Source organism: Ambystoma mexicanum, chromosome 2p, assembly GCF_040938575.1.
Source record: "Ambystoma mexicanum isolate Mex_15411 chromosome 2p, UKY_AmexF1_1, whole genome shotgun sequence".
Taxonomy (NCBI): Eukaryota; Metazoa; Chordata; class Amphibia; order Caudata; family Ambystomatidae; genus Ambystoma; species Ambystoma mexicanum.
The window spans coordinates 1,123,586,080-1,123,609,504 of record NC_090923.1 but is presented as its reverse complement, the minus strand read 5'-3'; the positions used below and the strand labels follow the sequence as shown (position 1 = coordinate 1,123,609,504).

The 23,425-nt window shown below is 44.7% G+C and overlaps 1 protein-coding gene across 1 annotated transcript in view; it reads left to right on the top strand.

Annotated features, from left to right (window-relative positions):
- The first annotated feature begins 4,751 nt into the window (after positions 1–4,751).
- WDR74 (WD repeat domain 74) overlaps positions 4,752–23,425 on the top strand; it is a 383,453-nt gene continuing 364,779 nt past the window's right edge. The window contains exon 1 of the mRNA XM_069645163.1: positions 4,752–4,957. Within this exon, the coding sequence (XP_069501264.1) occupies positions 4,897–4,957 (61 nt within the window). The 5' untranslated portion in view covers positions 4,752–4,896. The remainder of the gene's footprint in view (positions 4,958–23,425) is intronic.

Below are 23,425 nucleotides of genomic sequence, written 5' to 3'. Positions count from 1 at the left end.
AAAGGATTTCCGTCCGGCATGTTTACCGTCCGGCAAGACTTGTCAATCACAGAAGGCGGAGTGATACTAAGGGGTAACCGCATCGTAATCCCTCTCAGAATACAAGACAGGATAGTGGCCCTAGCGCATGAAGGACACCAAGGGCTGGCAAGGACAAAAGCCTGCATACGGCACAGGGTATGGTTTCCCCAGATCGAGGAACGGGTCGAGACAATCATCAGTACATGCCTAGCCTGTCAGATAACGGGAGCCCCGCCAGAACCAGAACCAATTCTATCGGCGGCACGCGGCCGCTCTCGGTGGGAGGCCATCAGTATTGATTTCTACAAGCTACGGGAAGGCCTCCACCTCTTGGTAGCCGTTGATGACCACTCCCGATATCCGGAAGTTGAAATAGTCGAATCCACAGCAGCGGAAGTGGTCATTCCAGCCATAGAAAAAATGTTTGCAACTCACGGACTACCAACCTCCATCAAAAGTGACAATGGGCCAACGTTCACCGGGGAGGAATTCAAAAACTATCTGCAGGACCTTAATATAAAGTATCACCACATCATGCCGAGGTGGCCCCAGGCCAACGGGGACGCCGAACGTTTCATGAGAACCATTAACAAGGTGCTAAGGGTATCCAAGGCGAACGCCAGCCTATGGAAGGTCGACCTCTACCGGTTCCTCAGGAACTATCGGGTTACCCCCCACAGCACAACCGGCATACCGCCGGCGGATCTCATGTTCGGCACCGTCATCCGATCCTCGATTCCGCACCATCCAAGCAGGACCCCGGACGAGGTCAATGAAGGACGCACGGAAATGAGGAGAAGGAGTGCCAATGCCCACATGAGTGGCAAGAGGAGAGCGAGGCAGTCCGATCACCAGGTGGGCGACCAAGTCGTCATGCTACGAAACCCCACCAAATCAAAACTCGACACCAGATACGAGGAACTGCCATGAACCATCAGCGATCGGCACGGAACCATGGTGACTGTGACCCGAGGACACCGTCAAGTGACGAGGAACTCGTCGTGGTTCAAGGCGGTGCCTCGCAACCTGAGGACTGACCATGAGTGCCATCTGGAAGACGAGGAAGCTCAGCCCAGCGAAGACGAGCCTAGGTCCATCCCGGATGGGACAGGAGCGGCGGATGGAACCTGGGAACCACTGGAGGCCCCCGGCCTCGAGGACCTGACCAGTGAAGGTGAGCCAGATCAGGAGCCGGGGGGGGTGCAGGCCCCGAGAAGGGCGGTACGGTCTGAGAGCGGCCACGAGACCGCCGGCCAAGTTTAATGACTATGGGCCTCATTACACGGATGGCGGAGAACCATGGCGCTATTAGCGCCATGGTTCATGCCGGTAAAATACCGGCACCGCCTTGGCGGAAAGGGGAATTACCGCCCCATTCCAAGGTTGGCGGGGCGGTAATTCCCCCTTCCACCATTGCCCTTCCCCATTCCCATTTCTGCCCCATAGGGCATAATGGGAAGGCGCTAATTGCGGTACCGCAAATTGCGGTACCGTAATTAGCTCCCTGGGTCCCTTTGCGGGTTGGTTTTTAACGCCTGCAAAAAGCAGGCGTTAAATCCCCCAACCCGCAAAGGGACCTCGTAGTAAGGTGGTAAGGATTTACTGGTACCGGTATTTTACCGGTACCGGTAAATCCTTACAGCCATCTGTGTAATGAGGCCCTATGTGTGGTAGTGTGAGGTACCTGGACCACGGACACTAATGGCCGGGCGGTTATATGATATGATATGGCATTCATAACGCGCCTATACACAAGTGTTTCAAGGCGCGACGAGGCAGGGAGAGGGGAACAAGGGGAAGACAGACAACGATCCTACTAGGCCAGGTGTCATTCAGACCGCGCAAGTGCAGGGGTAGGGGGAAGGGAAAAAGTGCAAGGGGAAGGGGGGGGAGTGCAGTACAAATAAGTAGAATAGAAATAAAATAATAAATAAATAGGGCCAGCTGGTGGCAAGTGCAAGGTAAGTGCAGACAAGTGCTGGGGGGGGGGGGGGCTGTAGTGATACAGAGACAGTCCCGCAGTGCAGGGGTTGCCAGAGAGGCAGTGCAAGTGAAGAGTGACTGGGCCCAGGACCGAGGTCGGTGAGAGTGGCCAAGTTGCAGAATCAGTGCAGTTTTGGTGAAGAATTTAGCAGGGGAGAAGGAGAGAGAAAGCAGAAGTGAAGAGGAAGGTTTTGAGGTGCTTCCGGAACCGGAGATGGTTCTCCTCAAGTTTCAGGGAGGCAGGAAGGCTGTTCCAGAGGGAGGCCCCTGCCGTGGAGAGAGATCTACCCCCAGCTCGTTGCTTTGAGAAGCGGCTGACCCTGAGGGAGTTGGAGACGGATGAGCGTAGGGCTCGGGAAGGAAGATATTTAGGAAGAGAGAGTTGAAGGTATTTAGGCCCCAGGCCCCAGAAGGCCTTGTGGATAATGCAGAGGGTTTTGAACTTAATCCTCGCAGCCAGTGTAGAGTTTTCAGTCCTGGAGAGATACGGTCCCTGGACTTGAGGCCAAGGACAAGTCTCGCAGTTCTGTTCTGGATGAGTTGCAGAGGGCGGAGAGTGGAGGCAGGCAGATTAAGATAGAGGCTGTTACAGTAGTCCAGCTTCGAGAGAACCAGGGCTCGGGAGACAGTGAGCTTCTGGGGGAAGGAGAGGAAGGGAAGAAAACCTCTGAGGAGGTGCAGCTGGTAATGTGACTTCTTAGAGACGTCAGATATATGAGGAGAGAAGGAGAGTGTGGAGTCGAAGATGACCCCGAGGTTTTTTGCCTTGCAGGTAGGAGCAGGAAGAGGGCCAAGAGAGGCAGGCCAGAGAGCTGCAGGGAAGGAGGGAGTGGGTGTGCCGATAAGTAGGATCTCAGTCTTACTAGCATTAAGGCAGAGGTCATTGGCAGCACACCATTCCTGGATAGCAGACAGACAGTCAGAGATGAGGGAGGGAGAGGAGGAGGCCGAGGGTAGCCTGAAAATGAGCTGGGTATCGTCCGCATAGCACTGAAAGTTGGGGCAGAGGGCGGCGATGCGGTGGGCAAGGAGTACCAGATACTAGTTGAACAGCCAGGGAGAGAGATTAGATCCCTGGGGAACGCCACAGGTGGAGAAAAAGATGTCAGAGAGGAAGGACCTAAGTTGGACCTGGGAGGGTCGATTGGAAAGGAAAGAGGTCAGCCACGCCAGAGCCTGACCAGTGATACCCAGGTTATCACGGAGACGGTTGAGCAGGATGGCATGGTTGACAGTGTCAAAGGCAGAAGAGAGATCGAGCAGAATGAGAACACACGGAGTGTTGGAGTCGAGGTTCAAGAGCAGGTCCTCACGGATGTTCAGGAGAGCAGTTTCCCTGCTTCTGGCCGCTCTGAAGCCAGATTGATGGTCATGGAGACTATCAACAGCTTCAGCATGGAGGTTAAGCTGGGAGATGGCCAGTTTCTCCAGGAGCTTGCCCAGGAAGGGAGTGATGGAGATTGGGCGATAGTTAGCCGGACAGGAGGGGTCGGCAGAGGGTTTCTTAAGGAGAGGGTGCACAAGGGAGGGCTTGAGGGGGATGGGAAGACTCCAGAGGCGAAGGAGTGGTTGCAAAAGTCAGCCAGGGCAGGAGCCAGGGAGTCGATGTGGTCCTTGATAGTTTTGGAGGAACAGGGGTGAATCTGTTTAGATGAGACTTTCATAGATCGGACTTGTCTGGAAACCTCGTCAGCAGAAAAAAGGGGAAAGGCAGAGAAGGAGGGAGGAGGGGTGGCTGCAGAAGGGCCAGAGGAAGAGCAGGGAAGAGAGGGCGGGAGGTGATAGGAGGAGAGTGAGGACAGGATGTCCTGAGTTTTAGAGATGAAGTGGGAGGCCAGTGCAGTGCAGAGGTTAAGAGCGTGAGCCGATGTTTGCACTCACAGTTGATGCAAGTTAGTGTTATGTTTGTTTGTTTTATAATAAAGGAGAAATGTTATGTTCCGCCCTGCGTCCCGCTACGCGGTGACGCAGGGCGTGCCAAATAAAAGCCCCGCCCCCGCGCTCGGGAGGCAGTTCCAGGGCAGACCATCCACTCGTGTGCGTGTGAGTTACTGAAGCTCCCGCTGGAGCTGCGCCACAGGCTGTGCGGCCTTGCATAACTCCTCCATCCCTCGTGCGCGCACGCCGAGGGCTGGAACATAACATGTATCATGATGAAATCTGCCTATCATGACTTGTGCAGCCTTGTGCTGTAAATGTAACTTGCCTGAAAACTACCTAACATGACTTGTGCAGCTGTATGCCGCAAACATAACTTGCCTGAAAACTACCTATCATGGCTGTATACTGCAAATGTAACTTGCTTGTATCATGCATGAAACCTGCCTATCTTGATGTGTGCAGCCATGTGCTGCAAATGTCACTTGCCAGAAACCTACCTATCCTGGCTTACGCAGCATTGTGCTGCAAATGTAACTTGCAGGAAACCTACTTATGACCTGTGCAGCCTTGTGCTGCTAACGCATGTACCTGTACCACCTGACAACAAATTGTAATATGATTTAACTGTAACTAGCGACTAGATGCATCAGCGCTTTGTGCGCTGCTATAAATCCAAAAATAAAAATTATAAACCAGGAGCCAGGCATCAAGATCCATACGAGACATCGCTAGCCCCATAATAATTACAACTCGATGGTTCTATTGCTAATTGATCTAAGCATTAATCTAGCGCAACGTATGGATATCTGAGGAAAAAAAGGACATGGCATGCATACTACATAAAACACAACATTAAATAAATGGACAGATAGTAAGGCTCATGCGTTGTAGCGTTGTATAGCACGTAACGTGGAGGTCACGTGATAGGGTTAATGCGTTGCCGGGTGCTTTCTTCTAATGGAACTATCCACTACCACTAGTAACAAGCGTGATACAGAGTAGGACTGGAGGATGGCGGACCCAGCACGATGGAATCACGTGTGGGTGGGAACCGAGACCGGCATCTTAAAAGGTAAGTTAACAGGGTCATCTGTGACGTCATGTCTATAGCACGTACGATTCCCAAATGTCTAGAGTGGGGTTTTAGGTCAGAGAGGGGGACTGGAATACTGGCTGAAGCCTAACATATTTTCAACTTCAGATGTGTGTGGTTAAAGTGCACTTCAGATAATCTTTCTAAACTGGCAGACAGTTTGCCTCAAGGCCGTTCAGAATTAACAAAGTGCTTGATGGAAGTTTGTTTTCTACGCTACCGGTGGCTGTATTTGTACTTCCAAGGAAAACGATCATGCAACATTACGTAGATTTAAGGTATTGCTAGGAAATGATGCTTGGGTTGGGGCCGTGTCTTTTGCAGCAACACGACTACTCTTGTGTGGCAGAGTGCCTTGTGTGCAGTTTTATTTTGCATTATGCTCTTAGCAGGGACGGCGTCGGGGCCTTTCAACATTCATCTCGCCTGAAGAGGGTCATGTAACTACCCCCATATTGCCAAAGACAAGAACACGCAACACAGAAAAAGGGGGAGAAAAAAGGGAACCCAGTAGAAATGGCTTGATCCGGCTCAGCCTGTCCCTAGGGCACTCAGTGGTGGACTAGGGGTGGCATGGACATAAGAGTGCAGTTTCAGATGCTTGGGTTTTTGGCTATTCTATCCAACTCTCCAGAGTAACTGAATGTATGTTAGCTTTAACGCCTTCAGACCGTTTTCTTATATTCAATTTTTTAAACATTTTTTTACCAATACTTTACACTTGTTTTTTTTTTTTTTTTTTTTATATAATGCGCCTAATACCATACCTGAGTTCGGTTTCTAAGCGTGGATCTGGGATTCAAGCCTCTGTTGCTCTGCATGGTCTTGCTTCCAAGACTAAAGCTTTGCCCCTGTGCTATCCTCCTTTCACTAGTTCTGTTCATCATTACAACCAACATCCATGTTCTCCTCTTGCCTTGAAGAAGGTCTCTTGTGATGGCCGAAACTCAAGTTGACAGCAGTCAACTAGCCTTGTTCCTACACAGCCCTCCAGATAAGGAGCGTATGGGGCCATTTTACTCACAGAAATCTTGTCAATACGGCCATTTTAATTCTTCCTTGCGTACAGTTTACACAGGCTATTTATAGCAGCACCCCCATAAATCATGGAGTTCACTAGTGGCAGATAGGCCAGCAACAGTTTGCAAATCCACTCTTTAATTTAGCAATCAACACAGTTCCTTGTAAGAATCAACTGGGACAAGTCCTGGTCTTGTTTATTTTTTAAACACTCTCCTCTGTTAACACTTCTATCAAGATAATAATTTGAGTAATGTAGAAGGAAATTTGTGTTTTGTTCAATTTGTTCAACTGCCTGCATTTTGTAGGTTACAGTGTTTTTAAAGCATTTTGAACCATGAACAGGCTTTTCACATTGCTTTAGGACCCATGTAGTATTGTGTAAAATCAAAATTGTCTTAAACCAGGGCTGCATTTTTGCTTCATTTTCCTCTGTTTTAATCCGCTTTAATAGAGGCAGCGCAGTTGCAGCAGCATGGGTACTTCATACTCTGTTTACTTTTCATCACAGAAGAACATCAATTGCATTTAATGGCTTGGGGTTCTTGATGTCGATGTTTTGGAGAGCCTCCCAGCAAGCAGTTGTTTGGCATTTGTGAGAAGGAAAATATTTTGGTATTTTATATGAAGATGTGTGTGGTATCCTGGTATGATTGTAATGACTGCTTGAGTGTATGCAGGGGCCTTGTAGAATTGTAAGGTGGAGTTTAATGCTCAGGTGTGGCAGGCTTGAGGCAGGAGTGGCAGTTCTGGCAAAAGGTGGTAGGTTATGAGGGTTTTTGATGTTAGTTTAGTTTTTATTGTCCATGTGGCAAGGTATGCGCTTGGTGGTGGCAGCACTGAGACCTCGGTGTGGCAGGCCGGGGTAGAAGGTGTTCTGTTTGTTTTTGATTGTAATCCTGGCATGATGGTGGGTGTATTCTGTTTATTGTGGTTGTTGTTAAGGAGGGGGATGTGTGGTATCCTGGTATGATTGTACTGACTGCTTGAGTGTATGCAGGGGCCTCATAGAATGGTAAGGTGGAGTTTGGAGTGTGGGAGGCCAGGGGATTCCAGAGAGTGTCGGTTGGGACTTGGAGTAAGTTTGTGAACCAGGGCAGATGCTTGTTACTTACTCTGCTACCTTTCATGAACTTTACCTATGTAACTAAGCAAGAATAAAGCCTGTTTCCTTTTATACTTACCTGAGTCAGCCTGGTTCCTGCTCCATGTCATTCCTGACTCAGATACTTCAATGTGTTTTTAACATTTTAAGATTGCATGGGTTCCGCGTGCAGGCACATGCACGTAAGGGCACTGTATTTTGTTGTCTTGGAGAGCAAAGAATAGCTGGGCATGTGGTCGGAACTTTACTTTAACCCTCTTTCTGACCACCCACGCACCACAAGCCAGTGTAATGGATGCCGGTAGAAGTAGTGCTGTATATATTTTCAGCGGCACAGATTGTTTCGGTACCTCTCAATGGGACTGCTGTATATTCAGGCAAAGTAACATAATTTATCAGCATAGCATCTATACGCATGTCATGGCACAGTGCTAATTATTCACAGCCGGGCTGATTGCATTATGTCCACATTTCTTAGCAGCACTGCGTTATTTTGGGATGGTACCTGAATTTCTTAACGGAGCTGCTGTAATGACAAAGCACGAACATGTATTGGCATTTTCTTCAGCGAGGTAAAGTTCTGAGCAAGAACAGTGTCTGAGCTCTTCCCACCGGTATCCCTACAAAATATCGAATCCCATTACTGCAAGGTAGAAAACCTTTAATGGAAAACACATTTCTCCTCAAATAGATGGGCGGTTGGGTAGGGTTATTTAATATAGTGGGGGGATGTGGTGTGGATGGAAGGAGGGGTCTTCCCTCCCCCCCCCACCCGCATTAAAAAAAAAAAACAGTAAATGTATGGTTTTATATGCATGATTTTCAACCTCACATTAAAATAATTGGTATTTTCATGTAGATCCTGCGCTTGTGTGATGCACACTGGTGAACAGTGTGAGAAGATGGCACTGCTGTCATATACTTCTTGCGCTTAAAAAAAAAAAACTGCTTCTCCTATGTCACTGAGTCCCACTGCCACAACTCTAGCACATTTCAAAGCCTCATTATGAATCTCCTAACTCATGTAGGATATTCAAAAGAGGCTGAGAACATTTGACAAGCCAGTTATGCTGGGCAAGTCTCACATGGAACTGCCAGTGCCCTAAACCTATGTTCCTTTCCGAGTCAACAGCCTGTTGAGAAAGGTAGCTCAGTGGGTCAATAACCCTGCTGTAAAGATCATTGTATAACATGTTAGTTTAAATCCTGTTGATGGCGAGTTAATGTGTCTGCATCAAAGGTATGTATTTAAGATACAAGTAGCATTCAATTGTTAAAGAGCTGACAGCTTTCGACTTATCAAAAGGACTAGATTCATAACGCACACATTTCATCAGAGCTGCTATACCTGTAATGGCTAGAAACACACGCATCTCATCTGGATGGCTATACTTGTAATGGCTCAGAAGAAGCACATCCCATGAGGGCTGCTAAACGTGTAATGGCTTAGACCACTCGCATCTCATTAGGGCTGCTATATTTGCAATGGCTCTGAACGAGCCCCATGTGGGCTGCTGTACTTGTAATGGCTCAAAACACACATCTCGTTTGGGCTCTTATACTTGTAATGGCATACAGTGCTGGTAAAACATCTGCATTCAAGAGTGCTGCATCTGGTAAGACAAACCTATCACTCTATATTCCCAGTCTAATGGCCAAAAGAAGGTTTGCACACATCTAAAAAGTAGCACCCAATGGCAAAGCTGCACTAGATTAGTAAATGGAAAAGCCATATTTAGCTTTTTGAATATTTATTGGTGCTATGTCAAAAGACAAAAAGGAGAGGAAGAGCAACTCTGAACCTAAGCAATACAGGAGAAGGCTGATCGGGCCAACCCAGCTAGCTATAGGCCCATTTCTTTGCTCGATGTGCCTGGAAAGATCTTTTATCGCCTAATCCTGAGAGAGTTGAATACGTGGCCCAAGAACTTCTGTAAGAGAGATCCTCTTCAATCAGGTTTCATTTGTGGCCTCGGCACGCTTACAAATATCACCATTAACATTCTTAAGTCTCAATATGCGTCTAGGAAACGATCTTTATATTTTGCATTTATTGATTTCTGATCAGCTTTTGACTCCATAAATAGTGATCTCTTATTCCATAAGTTAAAATCCCTTGGCTGTCCTTCTTCTCTTTTGGCTTTAATCATTCAGCTACACACGGAGACCTCCATGCGAGTAAGGCTATCTTCTGAAGGTCTTCTGTCCCCCTCCTTTTCCACTTTCGTGGGTCTAAAACAGGGTTGTATTTTGGCGTCAATACTGTTTAATCTGTTTATTTTTGATATGGGCCTTTCTTTCCTGGGAATCTTGTCGGATGCTCCCGAAATGGGTGGTCAGCGTATACTGTGGTTGCTCTATGCTGACGACCTAGTTTTAATATCCCAAACTACCAGGGGACTCCAGAATTTGCTTTCTGCCCTCTCTGATTATGTCGAGAGGAATCGCCTTACAGTAAATTTGACCAAATCTCAGATTTTGGTTTGTAGACCTAAAGGGAAATCCAAATATTATAATGGAATTTGGCGCTTGCGACAGGAACCCATGGCAATAGTTCTGGAATACAAATACCTGGGCCTTTTCGTACAAAATAGTGTTGCTGACAGTAAATATTTGATTACCTTACAGTCAAAACTATTGACTTTGATGTCACAGGCTAAAATACTTCTCTATAAGTTTGGGAAATTCACCTTAAAGCATCTTCTAATGTTTTACGAGCAAAAAGTCATTCCTGTTCTCCTTTATGGTGTTGAATCCAAGTTTTATTCAAATGATGACACATGGAACAAATTGGAGGCAGCGTTTTGGAAAAGGGTTCTACACTTACCGAATTGCTCTCCTATGCCCATATTATGTTTTGAATTAGGTCTGAATTCACTATTTAGCAGGGTTAAGTGGAGAATGTGCTCCTTTTTTCGTAAATGTTTGCTTGGTGTGGCAAACAATAATATACTGAGTACTGTTGCCCGCTACTTGTCTTCTTCAACTCTCGATTTTCCTTTAAAATGGAGAAATCTAGTACTGACCACCCTGGTAGATGCCGATATTTCATCACAGCTCCTAATTGAGAATCCAGTCAGTGCAAAAACAAAGTATTATCAATGGGATTGGATCCAAAACTATGACCTTTGCTTAAAATACAAAGATTTCAATAATCACTTTTGAATCAAGCGTCTGGGTCAAATGGCCGGTTATTTGTTGAAATGCCCCTCCACGAATGTACGGAATACATTTCTGCGTTTGAGACTCAGTTTATGGACTACTAGGGAAGTGTTGGTGAGGCGTAAGATTATATTCTGCTGATCTGAATTTCTGTCGGTTTTGTGAATCCCAGTCTGTGAGGGAAACCCTACAACATGTGATCATTTCTTGCCCTAAGTTGAAGGACATGCAATCTAAACATTTCTCTAATTTGTTGAATTTACATGAGGATCTGAGTGAGGACGAGATATCAAGCATTTTAGTTAATAGTGCAAAATTCTCGGTCATAAAGGCCTTGGTGCACTTTTTGGAAAGTATTTTACCTGGTGAAATCTATTTACAAACCTAATTTGATCCATGAAAATATCATCTGTATATATTCAAGGTTATTGTGTGTACTCGTGAAATCAATTGAAATGTACTAGATTTCAAGTTTTAAAATTTTCGTTTTATATTAATTGCTCTTATTCTGCTTCTGCTTTTGTTTCAATTGTAATGTTCCGTATTGTAACCTTTTATTACTGGCGAAGCGTTTATTATGTTGAATGAAATTGAAATTTACATCTGTTTGATAATTTTGAAAAGTTGATTAATTCAGCTGTATCAAAATAAAAAATAAAAGAATGTATTAGACAATCCAAAACAGGAATTCAAGCAACAGTAAGAGAGACCAATGAGCTACATAAGATCGCAACAAAGAAAGTGAGAAGGGAAACCGAGGTAAATAATGGGACACACACACACACAATAGGAGTGAGGGATTGAAGCAGAGCAAAAGAGATATATAGAGACAGTAAAATAAGAAAACACAGACGGGGAGAGCTGGAAATTGAAAATCCAGACTAGAGAAAGGCAGACCAATAACATAAGAGGCAGTGCAGAAAATATAATCAAAAGGAGTAGCAACCACAACAGAGAAAATGAAAAAACAGATATAGCCAGAGTAATGGCATGAGAGAGGAAGAAGAGTTATATCAACCGATACACAAGATGTAGGCGGGAAACAGCAATAATAGAATGCAGAGAGGGGAGCGGCAGAGTAACAGAGCAACAGACCGCAAAACGTGGCAGAGCAACACTTAAGGGTTGGAGGTAGAGCATCAGAAAGTGAGAGATGGGGGGGGTGGGAAACGGAGTAGCAAAGCGAGCAAGAGACGAAGCAAAAACAAGGAGTAGCTGTCAAGCAGGTAGTGCCAGGCAGCAACAGTAGGCGCAAGAGGCAGAGCAGTGATGCTGGTAGAGCGAGGGACTTGATTTATGATGTAACTAGCTGCCACCTAAAGTAGTTATTAACAGACTTTTAGTGTCCAAGAATAATGAAGACGAAGTTGGGCAGTACGCATTGACACGTTTTTTGACGCTAATGTTTTCGAACACAGTTTTAATTTTACACACAAATTGGATAGTTGTCAGACTTTATTTTACTCTTGTGAAGGAGGAAACTAATTTTTACTCTTGGATTTGGATGTACTCTCTAATTTAAAAAATTGAGAGTAAAATACTCACGCCAAAATCCTATCTGGAGCACTGTTACGTGGTTAGGTTCCATTGAGTGCCCGAGCATTGCTTTATTTTTATAATCTGAGATGTAGGTTTTATATTCATTCTTAAGTCACGTTCTTGACTAACGGCACATGCTGGAATTGTACACCAGATGCACAGGAGCTGATTTGATTTATCCAGTTAACCAACACCTTTTGTGATAGTGTGTTGTTTTTTTTTCTTACCCTTGTTTGGAGCATTAGTATGAATGCGAGTGTGGATGGGTGAATGTTGTTTGGATGTAATGCCTCATGTGAGACCAATTTTCAGATCCTGCTAGGGGAAGGTGGTGGATTAACTACAATCGTTGTAACTAATTGTTTTGTCCCCATGTATGAATGCTTGTAGGTCATTTGAATACATGTTACCTCTTTGATTACACATTTTTTATGAAATAAATTACACAATTGAGTACCAAGTTGTGTTCCATATGTTACTTTGAAGACTATGTACCACCTTTAATAACTGAAGATAAACAGGGGAGAGGGCTTTTTCTGTGTCCCATATTGCCAGTCAGCAGCAGTCTAACAACAGCAATATACTTATTTATATAGTACTTCTGTTCTGGGGTTTACAGCGTGAGCTTGGAAACAAACACACAGAAACGCCTGGAAACACTTTTTGTGCCTTATAAATATTCAATGAATAAATAAAAGGATTTGTAACACTCGCCTTACAAGATGCATTTGCTGTAGCCCGTCCGGCTGTCCATTCCATTGGGGAACACAGAAGTGTTAGGATCTCCATTGTAGTTCAACCATGGTCCTCGATGTCAATCACTTTCCTAAAAGGAAGGATTCATAGCTATTCAGCGGGGTTATAGGTGATAGGATCTAAAACAAAAGGATCAAATGATTTTTTCGACACCAAAAGGACCGAAAAAAAGGTTCGAATTTTATGTTTTATTTTTTATGGGGGGTTCCTCCCCCACCCCCTGTTTTCTTTTTTGCATACTAAACTAAAATTATATATAAATAAATGGTTTAGAAAAAAAAGGGCATTCGTTCTTTTTTTTTTTCCTATCCTTTGGCTGCACACCATTCAGCGGGCATTCAGTGTATCGGCTCCCTGCTGGCTCATAATTGGCAGCTATTAACCATCTCTTATCTCCATTATAATGTGTGCCTCAGACTGCTTCATGCTCTAAGCAAGGGGCGGGGGGCAACTATCATGTTGAAATGTGCCCCCACACATCTTCAGCCGGGCCTGGCTCTCTTCAGATGCGTCCTTTTGTTCAGGATGCAGCTGGTTCTAGGTACTTTGGTACGAGGTCTGCAACCTTTAACTCTCCGAATGTTCTGGAAAATGGTTCCCATGATCCCGCACGCTCCAGAGGTGGGAGTATTTTACTCCCTATTTTTCAACTTTGAGAGTAAATGTGATTTTAAGAGAGTAAAAATGACTTTTCTCCTTTGCAAGAGAGTAAAATGTATGCGACATCCAGCCGACGTGTGCAGAAACTGTATGGAAATCGTTACTATGCGGTAGCTTTCTACATTGTGACATAGTACACCTATCATTTTTTTCTAAGGTCTGGCCATTTGATCTCTCCTGCATATATTTAAATGTTGAAATCACAAAATCCTAGCCAATTACATAGTAAAGCAACCATGAATTGTAATGTGTGTTTTGAGGTTCGATAGCAGAATTTTCTTTTGATGTTTAATGAAAGTCCTCATTTCCTGAAGCTATTCCTACCTAATGGTATTCCAATGTCATGATACAACAGTGCAGAGAGGCAAGGACTCCATGCTAAATTCTATATCTAATCTAATGGTCAAATGGTTATTTATATAGCGCTTTTGGCAAAGCACTGTACACAGATCATATTTATCGCAACTATCACCAAGCCAAAGCCAGGACTCCTTTATCGACCTCAAAAGGATAAAAGGCTGAGTTGGCATTGCTGGAATTCGACCCTGCAACCTACAGATCACGCAGATTGCAGCAACAAGTGCTCAACCAGCTGAGCTATCTTATTGGCTAACATCCTTCAGAGGTCGGTTAACTGAGTATCGACTGAGGTATAATAATCACAGTACCTAGATGTTGGACGAACCATTTATGAAGCACTACATACAGTTAAATACCTATCTGGATTAATCACAGGGACAGGTTTTGCTGAGTTTCTATGTCAATTGCCAATGTAACCCATTTGTTTTTGAACAGCGCTTACACTTCCTGGAGAGTCAGGTTTTTTTAATGTTTTAATTGTAGTCCTGAAGATTTGCGAGACTAGAACACCTGTGTTTGGTGTAATGACAATCACTCACACTTGAGCAAAGACTCTGCTGCCACTCACCATTTATAGTAATGTACCCCATTGACTGCAAGGTTGAATGGATTTAAAGTAGACTGTACATAGTTATCATTTTACACACTGTTCTATAATTAGAGTGTAAATTAAAGTATAAGTGTACAAATGATCCACCTCCGGATGATTATGCACACAGCACAGAAAAATACAATTGTGCAATACAGGTTTGCTTTCACTGGAAAAAAACATAATTTGTTAAATATGAATTCTCAATTGCAACTTCGTTTTCCATCTTATTAATTATACAATCCTAAAATTCTAAGAAAATAAATATCCACAGTGATTGTTTGCTTCATGAGAATCAACACAGCAGCAGCTGAATGGAAAGAAACATTCCTTTTATTAAGTGTGTAGTTTCTTTTTTTGAAAGGCTTCAGAGAAATACATTCTGTTTCAGCGGTCGCTTGCAATTACATCCACGTAGATACAAATCAAAAGAAGCCTTCTGGGTTCTGTCAAGTAACCTGACATTTGCACTGCCATCTGCTCTAAACCTTTGTGTAAATGTACACAAGAAAATAATAAAGCTGTCGTACTTACAAGACTTTCATGCGTAAAAAGGCTTGGTACACAGCTTATCTGGAGGCCTGCCCGCACTGTATACTATAATGTCTATGGCTGGTGGGAGAAGTCCAAAACATTTGGAGAGCCAAAGGTTGCAGACTACTTTTCTAATGTGGACCGTGCTGGGTTTATACACTCCCCAGCATAATGCAACATCTTTGGTCCCCTCCACAAACATGGTAACAGGAGTAACCAGGGGCAAAGTCCTAATTAAAAAAAAAAAAGGGGCGACTCATTAACATAACGGCTGAATTTGGTTCACCAGAAATTTGCAAATCAAGGTGCCCTCTGAAAAAAGTGGGGGGACTCTGTCTACCTACGTGTCCCCTTGCTTGAGCCCCGGGAGTAGCCTCGGGACCAGAGGGCTAGGGGCTGGAATGAAAAAAGCAGTTGTGTAGGCAGACTTGCCACTCAAATTGCCAACCCCCAGCTAGATCCCTGCTCGGCCACCACCATCCATCAAACACTGCAAGCATATCAGTCCCCCCTCATTATTCTACTAGGACGATGGCCCACAAGTGATGCTATGAAGGAGCCAAAGGGCCACTCAGCCCGTGATGTGCACCAGACAAATGGCCAACGTTGCATATGACGAATACTGCAGTTCATTCAGCTGCAAATGAGTACAGCGTTTTGTTTACTGCAGGATGATGTTCTGTGGGCCAGACACGTCCTTCTATTTATCAGGTGTGGACCAACCATGTGCGTTTTGGCATAGATGAATTTGGTGTTCGGCAAGTAGATTCCATTGCTGTTTCCAATCCATTACCACATGAAGACTTCATGGTTCATCTCGATATATTTCTGTATTCCTGAGAATCATCCTGAATATCAGTAATTATCAGCTAGGGACCGTTATGAAACGTATCTGGGCCACCACTAAGGACAGGGAAAAGGGTTACATTTCGGTCCACTGAAGGAATCGCGAATTTTGAGCAACATGCTCCTATTTATTTATTTGAATTTATAAAGCACCAGCGGCCCTGGGGCATCGTGGCGCTGTTACAGAATATTCACTTAATATAAGATGGCAGATATGAAAGAAGCAGTGATACAAATAGCACCGATGATGCATAGGCAGTAATACATGTTAATGACAGTTGGTGTTCCATGGTTACAGAGGAACAATGTAGGATACTGTACATTTGGGAGGTGGTCTAGTTAAATAGTTTTGTTTTTAGCACCTTTCTGAAAACTGTGAGGGATTCTTTGTTTCTTAAGATTAAGTGGAAGTGCGTTCCAGGCTTTTGGGGCTAGTACTTCAAAGCTGGTGCCGCCTGCTTTGGCTCTGATGAATGCTGGTACTGAGAGTAAGTGGGAATATTGGTCACGTTTTGGTGTGTCGGCCAGAGCCTGGTGTATTCTTTCTGCTAGGTAGGCTGGGGCGGTCTGGGTAAGGCATTTGTGTGTGATTGTGAGAGCCTTGAATGTTATGTGTGCTTTGATAGGAAGCCAGTGGGCATCTTTTCTCGCCTGGGAGATGTGCTCTCTCCCAGGGATGCTGAGGGCGGCTCTCAGGGCGCTCTGTTTTGTGCAATTTGCAATCCGTTAATGTTATTTGTTGAGGTGCCTAGGAGTAGGTTGTTACAGTAATCGAGTTTTGCGCCAATTGTGGCTCTAGCAATGTTAAGACAGTTACTCTTACTTATTCCATTTTGCCAAAGAGCGAAATTGTGAATTTAAGTGGTTTTTCCATTTGAAATTTTGTTTTTAGGTGGTTTGCACGCAAAATGATTGCCAATTCGGGCTGAAATTCTGCATGCCTACGGCAGCCACCATAAAAGCAAAATGTCTCTTACAAAGTGGTGGAACAGGCTGAAATCTGCCTCACAGTGAAGCAGAATATTGGGTGAATGTTATCTGTTTAATTTCTCCCACCAGTAGAAAGTTATTTATTCATGCAGTTGTAAAGCGCCTTAGGCCCAAAGGCAAACGGGCGCTGAAGACAAATACACAAACTAGGCACCAGGATACAGAGAAAAACCAGATGAGCCAGAATAAAAAAGGTTAAAAGACAAAGGGCATCATTACGAATTGGGTCATATTCCAGCAGTAAATCCGCTGGAATACTGCCCAAATGAACTACTGTTACCACCACTTGGTCTGGCGGAATTACTGCTGGATTACAAGTGGCGGTGGTGGTGTAAATCTCCATTATTTTAGGAGTCCATCGGACTCTATGGGGCTTTTGTGGCAGAATTACTGCAGCGGTAAATCTGCTGCAGTAATTTAGCCTTTTTTTTCCGGCAGAGAGTTGCAGGATTTACCTCCTGCATAATGCTGGCGGTAAATCCTCCCCTCCAGGGCCCTACTCGTAGTATGGTGGAGCGGGAATATTGGCAGTAATTCTGTTACTGTACATTTGTTCATGATCCGCCATACTTGTAATGAGGCCCAAAGAAACGAGACGTCAAGTAAAAATACTACGATGCAATTCATCCAGGCAAATATCCAACCTGATGTGGAGTACCAGGACCCTGGATCCGGACAGTGGTGAAAGTATTCATATACTTCACTGGGTATTATACTATGGTTGTGAGACCATAGTGGGTCCGCTGGAAGATGTAACCTACAAAAAACGGAGGCACTTGACTTTAGTAACAAATAGATTATCCAAAGAAATCCCTCCTTCCATTAATGGTTTGGACTTTCCCTTCAGCTTGTTTGGTTTTTCTTGTACTGTTGTCCTCCAACTGGTCTCTACCTCGTGTGTCTCTCTATTTACTCCACCTGTCTTTCTTTCCTTTACTTTCACTCTTGGCTCAATTATCTCTAACTCTTCTCTATCTTGCCACTTGCATACCCTTATCCCTTTTTATCCTTCAGTCCTAATCCACTTAGTCTCCTTCAATTTCCCTTCTCTATTACATATACAGTATCTTTATTTCTCCATCACCATCCTGTTTATTGGATAACCATTTACATCACTTATCATACCATTTCTTGCATCCACCACTCACACAAGCTGTCACCAGCTCTCTCAATTATAGGTTTCCTTCTCAGCTTTCGCTCTCACTTCCATCTATGCCACTTTCCTATTTAGGCGATAACCCTTCCTTGGTCTGCCTTTTTAAGTTTCCCCTCAGCCCTTCGGTTTCTAACTGTAATGAATTGCCCAAAGCAAGCAGGGCCTCATCAAATTTGAGTGTGTGCAAAGGTTCTAATATGTGGGATGGTGGGAGAGACCTTGATGAACAAAGGCTATGCAGCTTGCTTGTGGGGAAGCAGGCCATTGCTATCACCAGGTCAGAGCAGGCTTCTATTCTCTGTCCGCTGTGTGTGCTACTAAGCTGCAGCTATTAATAATGTAGCCGGCTTGTGATGTTTGAAACAGGTGGGGCATATGTACTGTGCCCAACTTCCACCGAGCATGTCAGTATAGCATGCAAGCCCAACTTTTCCAGGGTGGGGGGAGGTTCCCCCAAGAACATTTTGGAAATATTGTCTTGAATGGTGCATTTTATCGCACAATTACCAGTAAAATGGAAAGCAATCCATAGGCTCATGCCATTACTCAAAGCCCGACACCACCCCGCCCTCCCACACCTGTGGAAATGATGCAGCGATTTTAAGGAGGTCGACTTGTGACTACATAGCCATTATTGAGTCTTTTTAAAATGTGTAATAACACCTGTCTTGCAGCACTTACAAACGCAAAGGAGACATATTGAAGAGCTAAATAAAATGTGATTATCCGTGGACAAAAATAATGTAAAATGTATAGCTCTTGCTATCATGGTTTTGCAGTGTGCACGACAGGTGGTACAGTTACCTAATCTAATGGTACGCAGTATGTTAAACGTCAAAAGAAAAGGCTGCATTAGTGGCTCCTGGATCCAATCCTGTGATCAGCAGGTGAAACACATCATAGTATTAAGCTCTTAACTATGTGAGTGATCTGACCAGCTAACTATATTGTAGACTAATTTCAATGTGATTGTCCCAGTGGTACTATATGCAAAAAGGAGGCAAATGGAGCCCAAGTGTGATGGATTGTTGCCTGTATTCATTCGTATATATTTTGGTAAGGGATTGTAGTAAGTTACTTCAAGTTTATTCTGGCAAAGCCCATAAAACCAATACACAACATAACAATGGATGAAAATAAAGATCTGAAAACACTTAATTAAAATTCATGGTAAATTCACAATAAAGCAAACCCTTTAATTAAATGGAATTAAAATATAAAATTCTACTTTTTTTGTTTGCATATTTTTTTAAACTTTATTTATTACTGGCGTAGCAAATCACAACACAAAGATCATCACTTTATCACCAAGACAATAAGACTATTAGGAATGGCTTGGGTGTAGGTTTGATAATGAGTTGTTAGCCACATGGTATGGGTGGGGAGGAGAGAGACAGGACACAAAGGGTTGATTAGACATTAACTTGTTTTCTTCTTTCTTCTTATATCTCTTCTGCGTTCTGTAGGTATGACCTGAGGGGGTCCCAAATGTCCTTTGATCTGGAGGTGGTTTGGATTCCTCTTATATAGGACTCTTCACTATCTCACTATCCTGTGTGTTTATCAGGTCTTGGAGACAGCCTTCATTTGTGGGAGGGGTTTTGGATTTCCATCTTCTGAGAATGTTCCGCTTAGCCACTGCCCCGCCCACTGTGAATAGTCTGCGGGTCTTGACAAATGCTTTCCCAATATTACCCAGTAAGTATTAAAGTGGCGTAGCCGAGATACTTGTATTCAATATATCATTCATAGTTTCTGCTACTTCCCAGAATTGTCTAATTGGTGGGCATTCCCAGTACATATGGATCACATTCGCAATTGCTGTGCTGCATTTGGGGCATTTTGTTTGCTTGGAGGGATCAAACTTGGAGATTTGCCTGGGGGTGATATGTACGTGATTTAAAATTTTGAATTGAATAGTCTTAAATTAGCACATCGGGAGATAGATTTAGTGAACCTACAGTAGTTCGTCCAGTGTTGCTCGTCGATCTCGATGTTCAGATCCCTCTCCCATTTGGTCTTCATCTCATTCTTGGATGGGGTGTTGCTCTGTACTGTTCTGTATAGCGTAGATACGCTGCCTGTGAAGCCATCCTGTGTTAGTATATCGGATAGGAATTTATGAACAGGTGGTGCCATCTGGAAGGACGACCATTTCTTCCTGCAGGTTGCTTTTAGACGCTGGTGTTGTAATGTTGTGGTAAGTACGGTCCCCGCTCTGTTTTGGATCTCTGCAGCAGTAAGGCATCGGCCCTCAGGGAAGAGGCCTCCAATCTTGGCTTGTTTTTCGGGATCCCATTTCATTTGAATCGTTCGATCCATGGTAGGTTCAAGATCAGGATAGCACCGTAGGTGTGGCCAATACGGCGTGTCATATCCCACTCTCTTGAGGATCTGTGCCCATGCCCGCACTGTTGATGAGAATTGGTCTGCCAGAATCTTTTCTTCTGCAACTTTGTCAAATATCATGCTCTTAAGGGGAGATGCAGCAAACTCTTCCGCATGTATGTGAGCAAATTGTTCTGCAGTATTGTTCCAGTATTTAGCGAAGTACGCCTGTGCCGAGTAGTAGTATAGGAGAAAGCCTGCAGCCGCTAGACCACCAGTATCATAGCTTTCGCATAGTTTAGGCCAGCTGATTCTGACCGTAAGCCCTCCCCAGACAAATCGAGAGGACAGCTTCTGTAGTGTGTCGAGAATTTTCCACCTGGCCAGATCCGGATGCTGCTAAATAGGTACAGTAATTTCGGAACCACCAGCATTTTCAATAGAGATATACGCCTGTGCAGGGATAGTGACAACTTAATCCATGCGTTGAATTTGTATTCCAGTTGTCAGTTATGGAGCGTAATTATTGGCTTACAAAGTTTGCTGTCTGGTCCCATTATGATGCCCAGGTATCGTGTTGTGGTCGGGGACCAACGAAGGCCATTCATGGCTGCAGTTTGGATTGTGGAGCTGGTCAGAGGTATTATTTCAGACTTGGCTTGGTTGATTTTGTATTTTGTGAATTCAGCTATATCACGCAACACAGGTGGTAAGTGAGTATCCGGGTCTTTGATGTATAGCATCGTATCATCCGCGTATAGAGAGACGAACTGCGGGGATCCCATGATACGAATCCCTCTCCAAGCGTGTCTGCATCGTAGGTATGCTGCCATTACTTCTATTGTTAGTGGAAAAATTAGAGGAGAGAGTGGGCAGCCTTGTCTGGTGCCTCTCTGTAGATCGAAGCTGGATGACAAGAGTCGTATTGGTCCATACTCTAGCAACAGGATTGCGGTACAGGACTCGTATGAGTTGAAGGAATCCAGGGCCAAATCCCAGCTTTTCTAATGTTGCGTACATGAACTTCAATGAGATGGAGTCGAACGATTTCTCTGCGTCTAAGGTGACCGTTACCGTCTTTGCGCGGTGATCTAACTGGGAGGTAATAGCGAAGAAGCGTCTGAGGTTCAGGGCAGTGGAGCGGCCTTGTATAAAGCCTGATGATCGGGTGCACAAGTTTGGGCATATACGGGTTCAGTTTATTGGCTAGGGCTTTTGTGAAGATTTTGGTGTTGACAACGGTCTATACGAGGAGGGAGAGTGAGGGGGTTTGTCCGGTTTTCAATTTGACCGTGATAATGGTTTCTCTCATTGACTGTGGCAGTATTCCCCCTCTCCAGGGATTCTTCCCATACTTCCAGGAGCCGTGGGGCAAGTTCTTCGATGAGGATTTTGTAGAGGTCCGCAAGTAGAACATCCGAACCTGGTGCCCTGCCCGCCTTGAGGTCTTTGATTGCTTTTTTCAAGTCTTCTAGGCTCAGGTGGGAGGTTTATGGTAGTTATTTCCTCCAGGATAAGTGTGGGAAGTGGAAAGGAATCCAGATAATCTCGTAACTCTTCTCTTGTCACCATGTCTGTATTTGTGTAGAGCTTGGTGTAAAAACTCAGGAACACCTCACTTTCAGGTGGTCGATGTGTGTTCTCGCGTGCTCGTCGGTGATGCTGGTAATTTGTCGGTGGCCATGTTCGGACTTGATTAGATTGGCCAGCATCTTGCCTAATTTATTGCCTTCTCCATATTTTTTGGCTTTGATTGGTTGTGTCACGTACCAGACCTCCTGTTCTGCCAGTGTCGTAAATTCAGCCAGGGCGTTGTGTAACGGGGTCAGAGTTTTTGGCCCTGGTGATTTCATGTATGCTCCCTCTGCCTCCTTGATGTGATCCTAGGCCATGGCTAATTGGGTACTGTCTTGAAAAGGGGAACATCTACCTCGGGACCAGCCCTTGAGAGCAGAAATTACCCAATTCAGCCCAAAATACAGGTTCTATCTTGCTGAACAGAGAACTCATACTAGTGAAAAATGACACCTTCAAAATGTTTAGCATTTATTGGACAAAAAAGCATAAACGGTGACTTTAGCAACACTTTGGAATTCAAGTATTAGCGAAGATTACAAAGCTCATTCGAGCAAACGCAAAATATAGAGAAACATAGAACTTGGAGAAATACAGAGAAACACAGTCTTACGCCCCTTCAATCAGTGCCGGGAGACCCTGGCCCTCATAAGCTAGCTGTTGCCAGCCCCGCTCAGATGACAGCGCTGCAGAGTGCCGACAGAGCATCAGGTTCCGGACACTGGCTCTTGCTCGAACCAAGTCCACGGATCGATCTCCCACCTGAGTCATGTGGGCATGCATTTTTTTAATCTCGTGCTGTCAGTCACCATGACGCACTATGCTCGCCCAAGAAATAAGTTTACTTATGGAAAACCCCAGCTCAGTGAATTTCCACTGTGCTCCTTTCTGTGCCCCTCCCTGCTTGGAGCTCATCTGCGAAAGCACAGGAATGTCTTCTTATCAGTGTGAGTGCAAGGCTGTCTCAGGGAAAGAGGATTTGTTTACATAGCCATGCAGAGCTACAGAAAGGCAGAATATTCTAAGGGAAGCCGAGATGAATTAACCCCATGTGAGCAAACTCTAAAAGGCATGCGCTCATAGCTTAGTGCCCATAGCGCTTCAAAGATCTAGGCGCTATATAGGTGCTATAATGCTCCAAACCCTCCAATAATGCCTTCGCCCTGCCTGTCTATCTACAATGCATAATGTGACCTACCACCGGTACTAGGCCTGCATATTCCTTGTAGCTCACTAATCCATAATGGAGGCGCTACCACAGATACTGTCAGCATTACTTTCAGTATTTAGCACATACTCTGAATGAACTATTGGCTTTCAGCGACTAATGCTGTCATCTAAAGCCCTAATTGGCACTTTATATATCACGACAGGTGCGTATTCCTCGCAGAGTGCCGTAGACATTGGATATCAGGTGTCCTCTCAGCCACACTTTGAAGGTTTCCCAAATCGTGTTGTATGAGTTCACTGAGTCCTGGTTGCGTTCGAAGAATTCCGCCACCTCTATCCGGAGTGGTTCCAGAAGCGAGTCATCTCGGAGGAGATCCGGTGGCATTCTCCATAGGCAGTGGTCCGGCACGGGTGTCCCTATCTGCATGTCCATTACCACCGGGGAGCGGTCTGAAAGGGTTCTGGGTAGCATAGTGCATTCACTCAAGTCTGGGATACAGTCGGTGGAGCAGAGCCAGTAGTCAATTCTGGAGCATGACTCATGGATACATGAGTGAAATGTATAGTCTCTGGTAAGGGGATGCAGTTTTTGCCATGCATCAGTGAGTGGTGGTAGGGTCATGGCTTGTTTTATGGTGAGTGCTGCCTTTGCTTCCG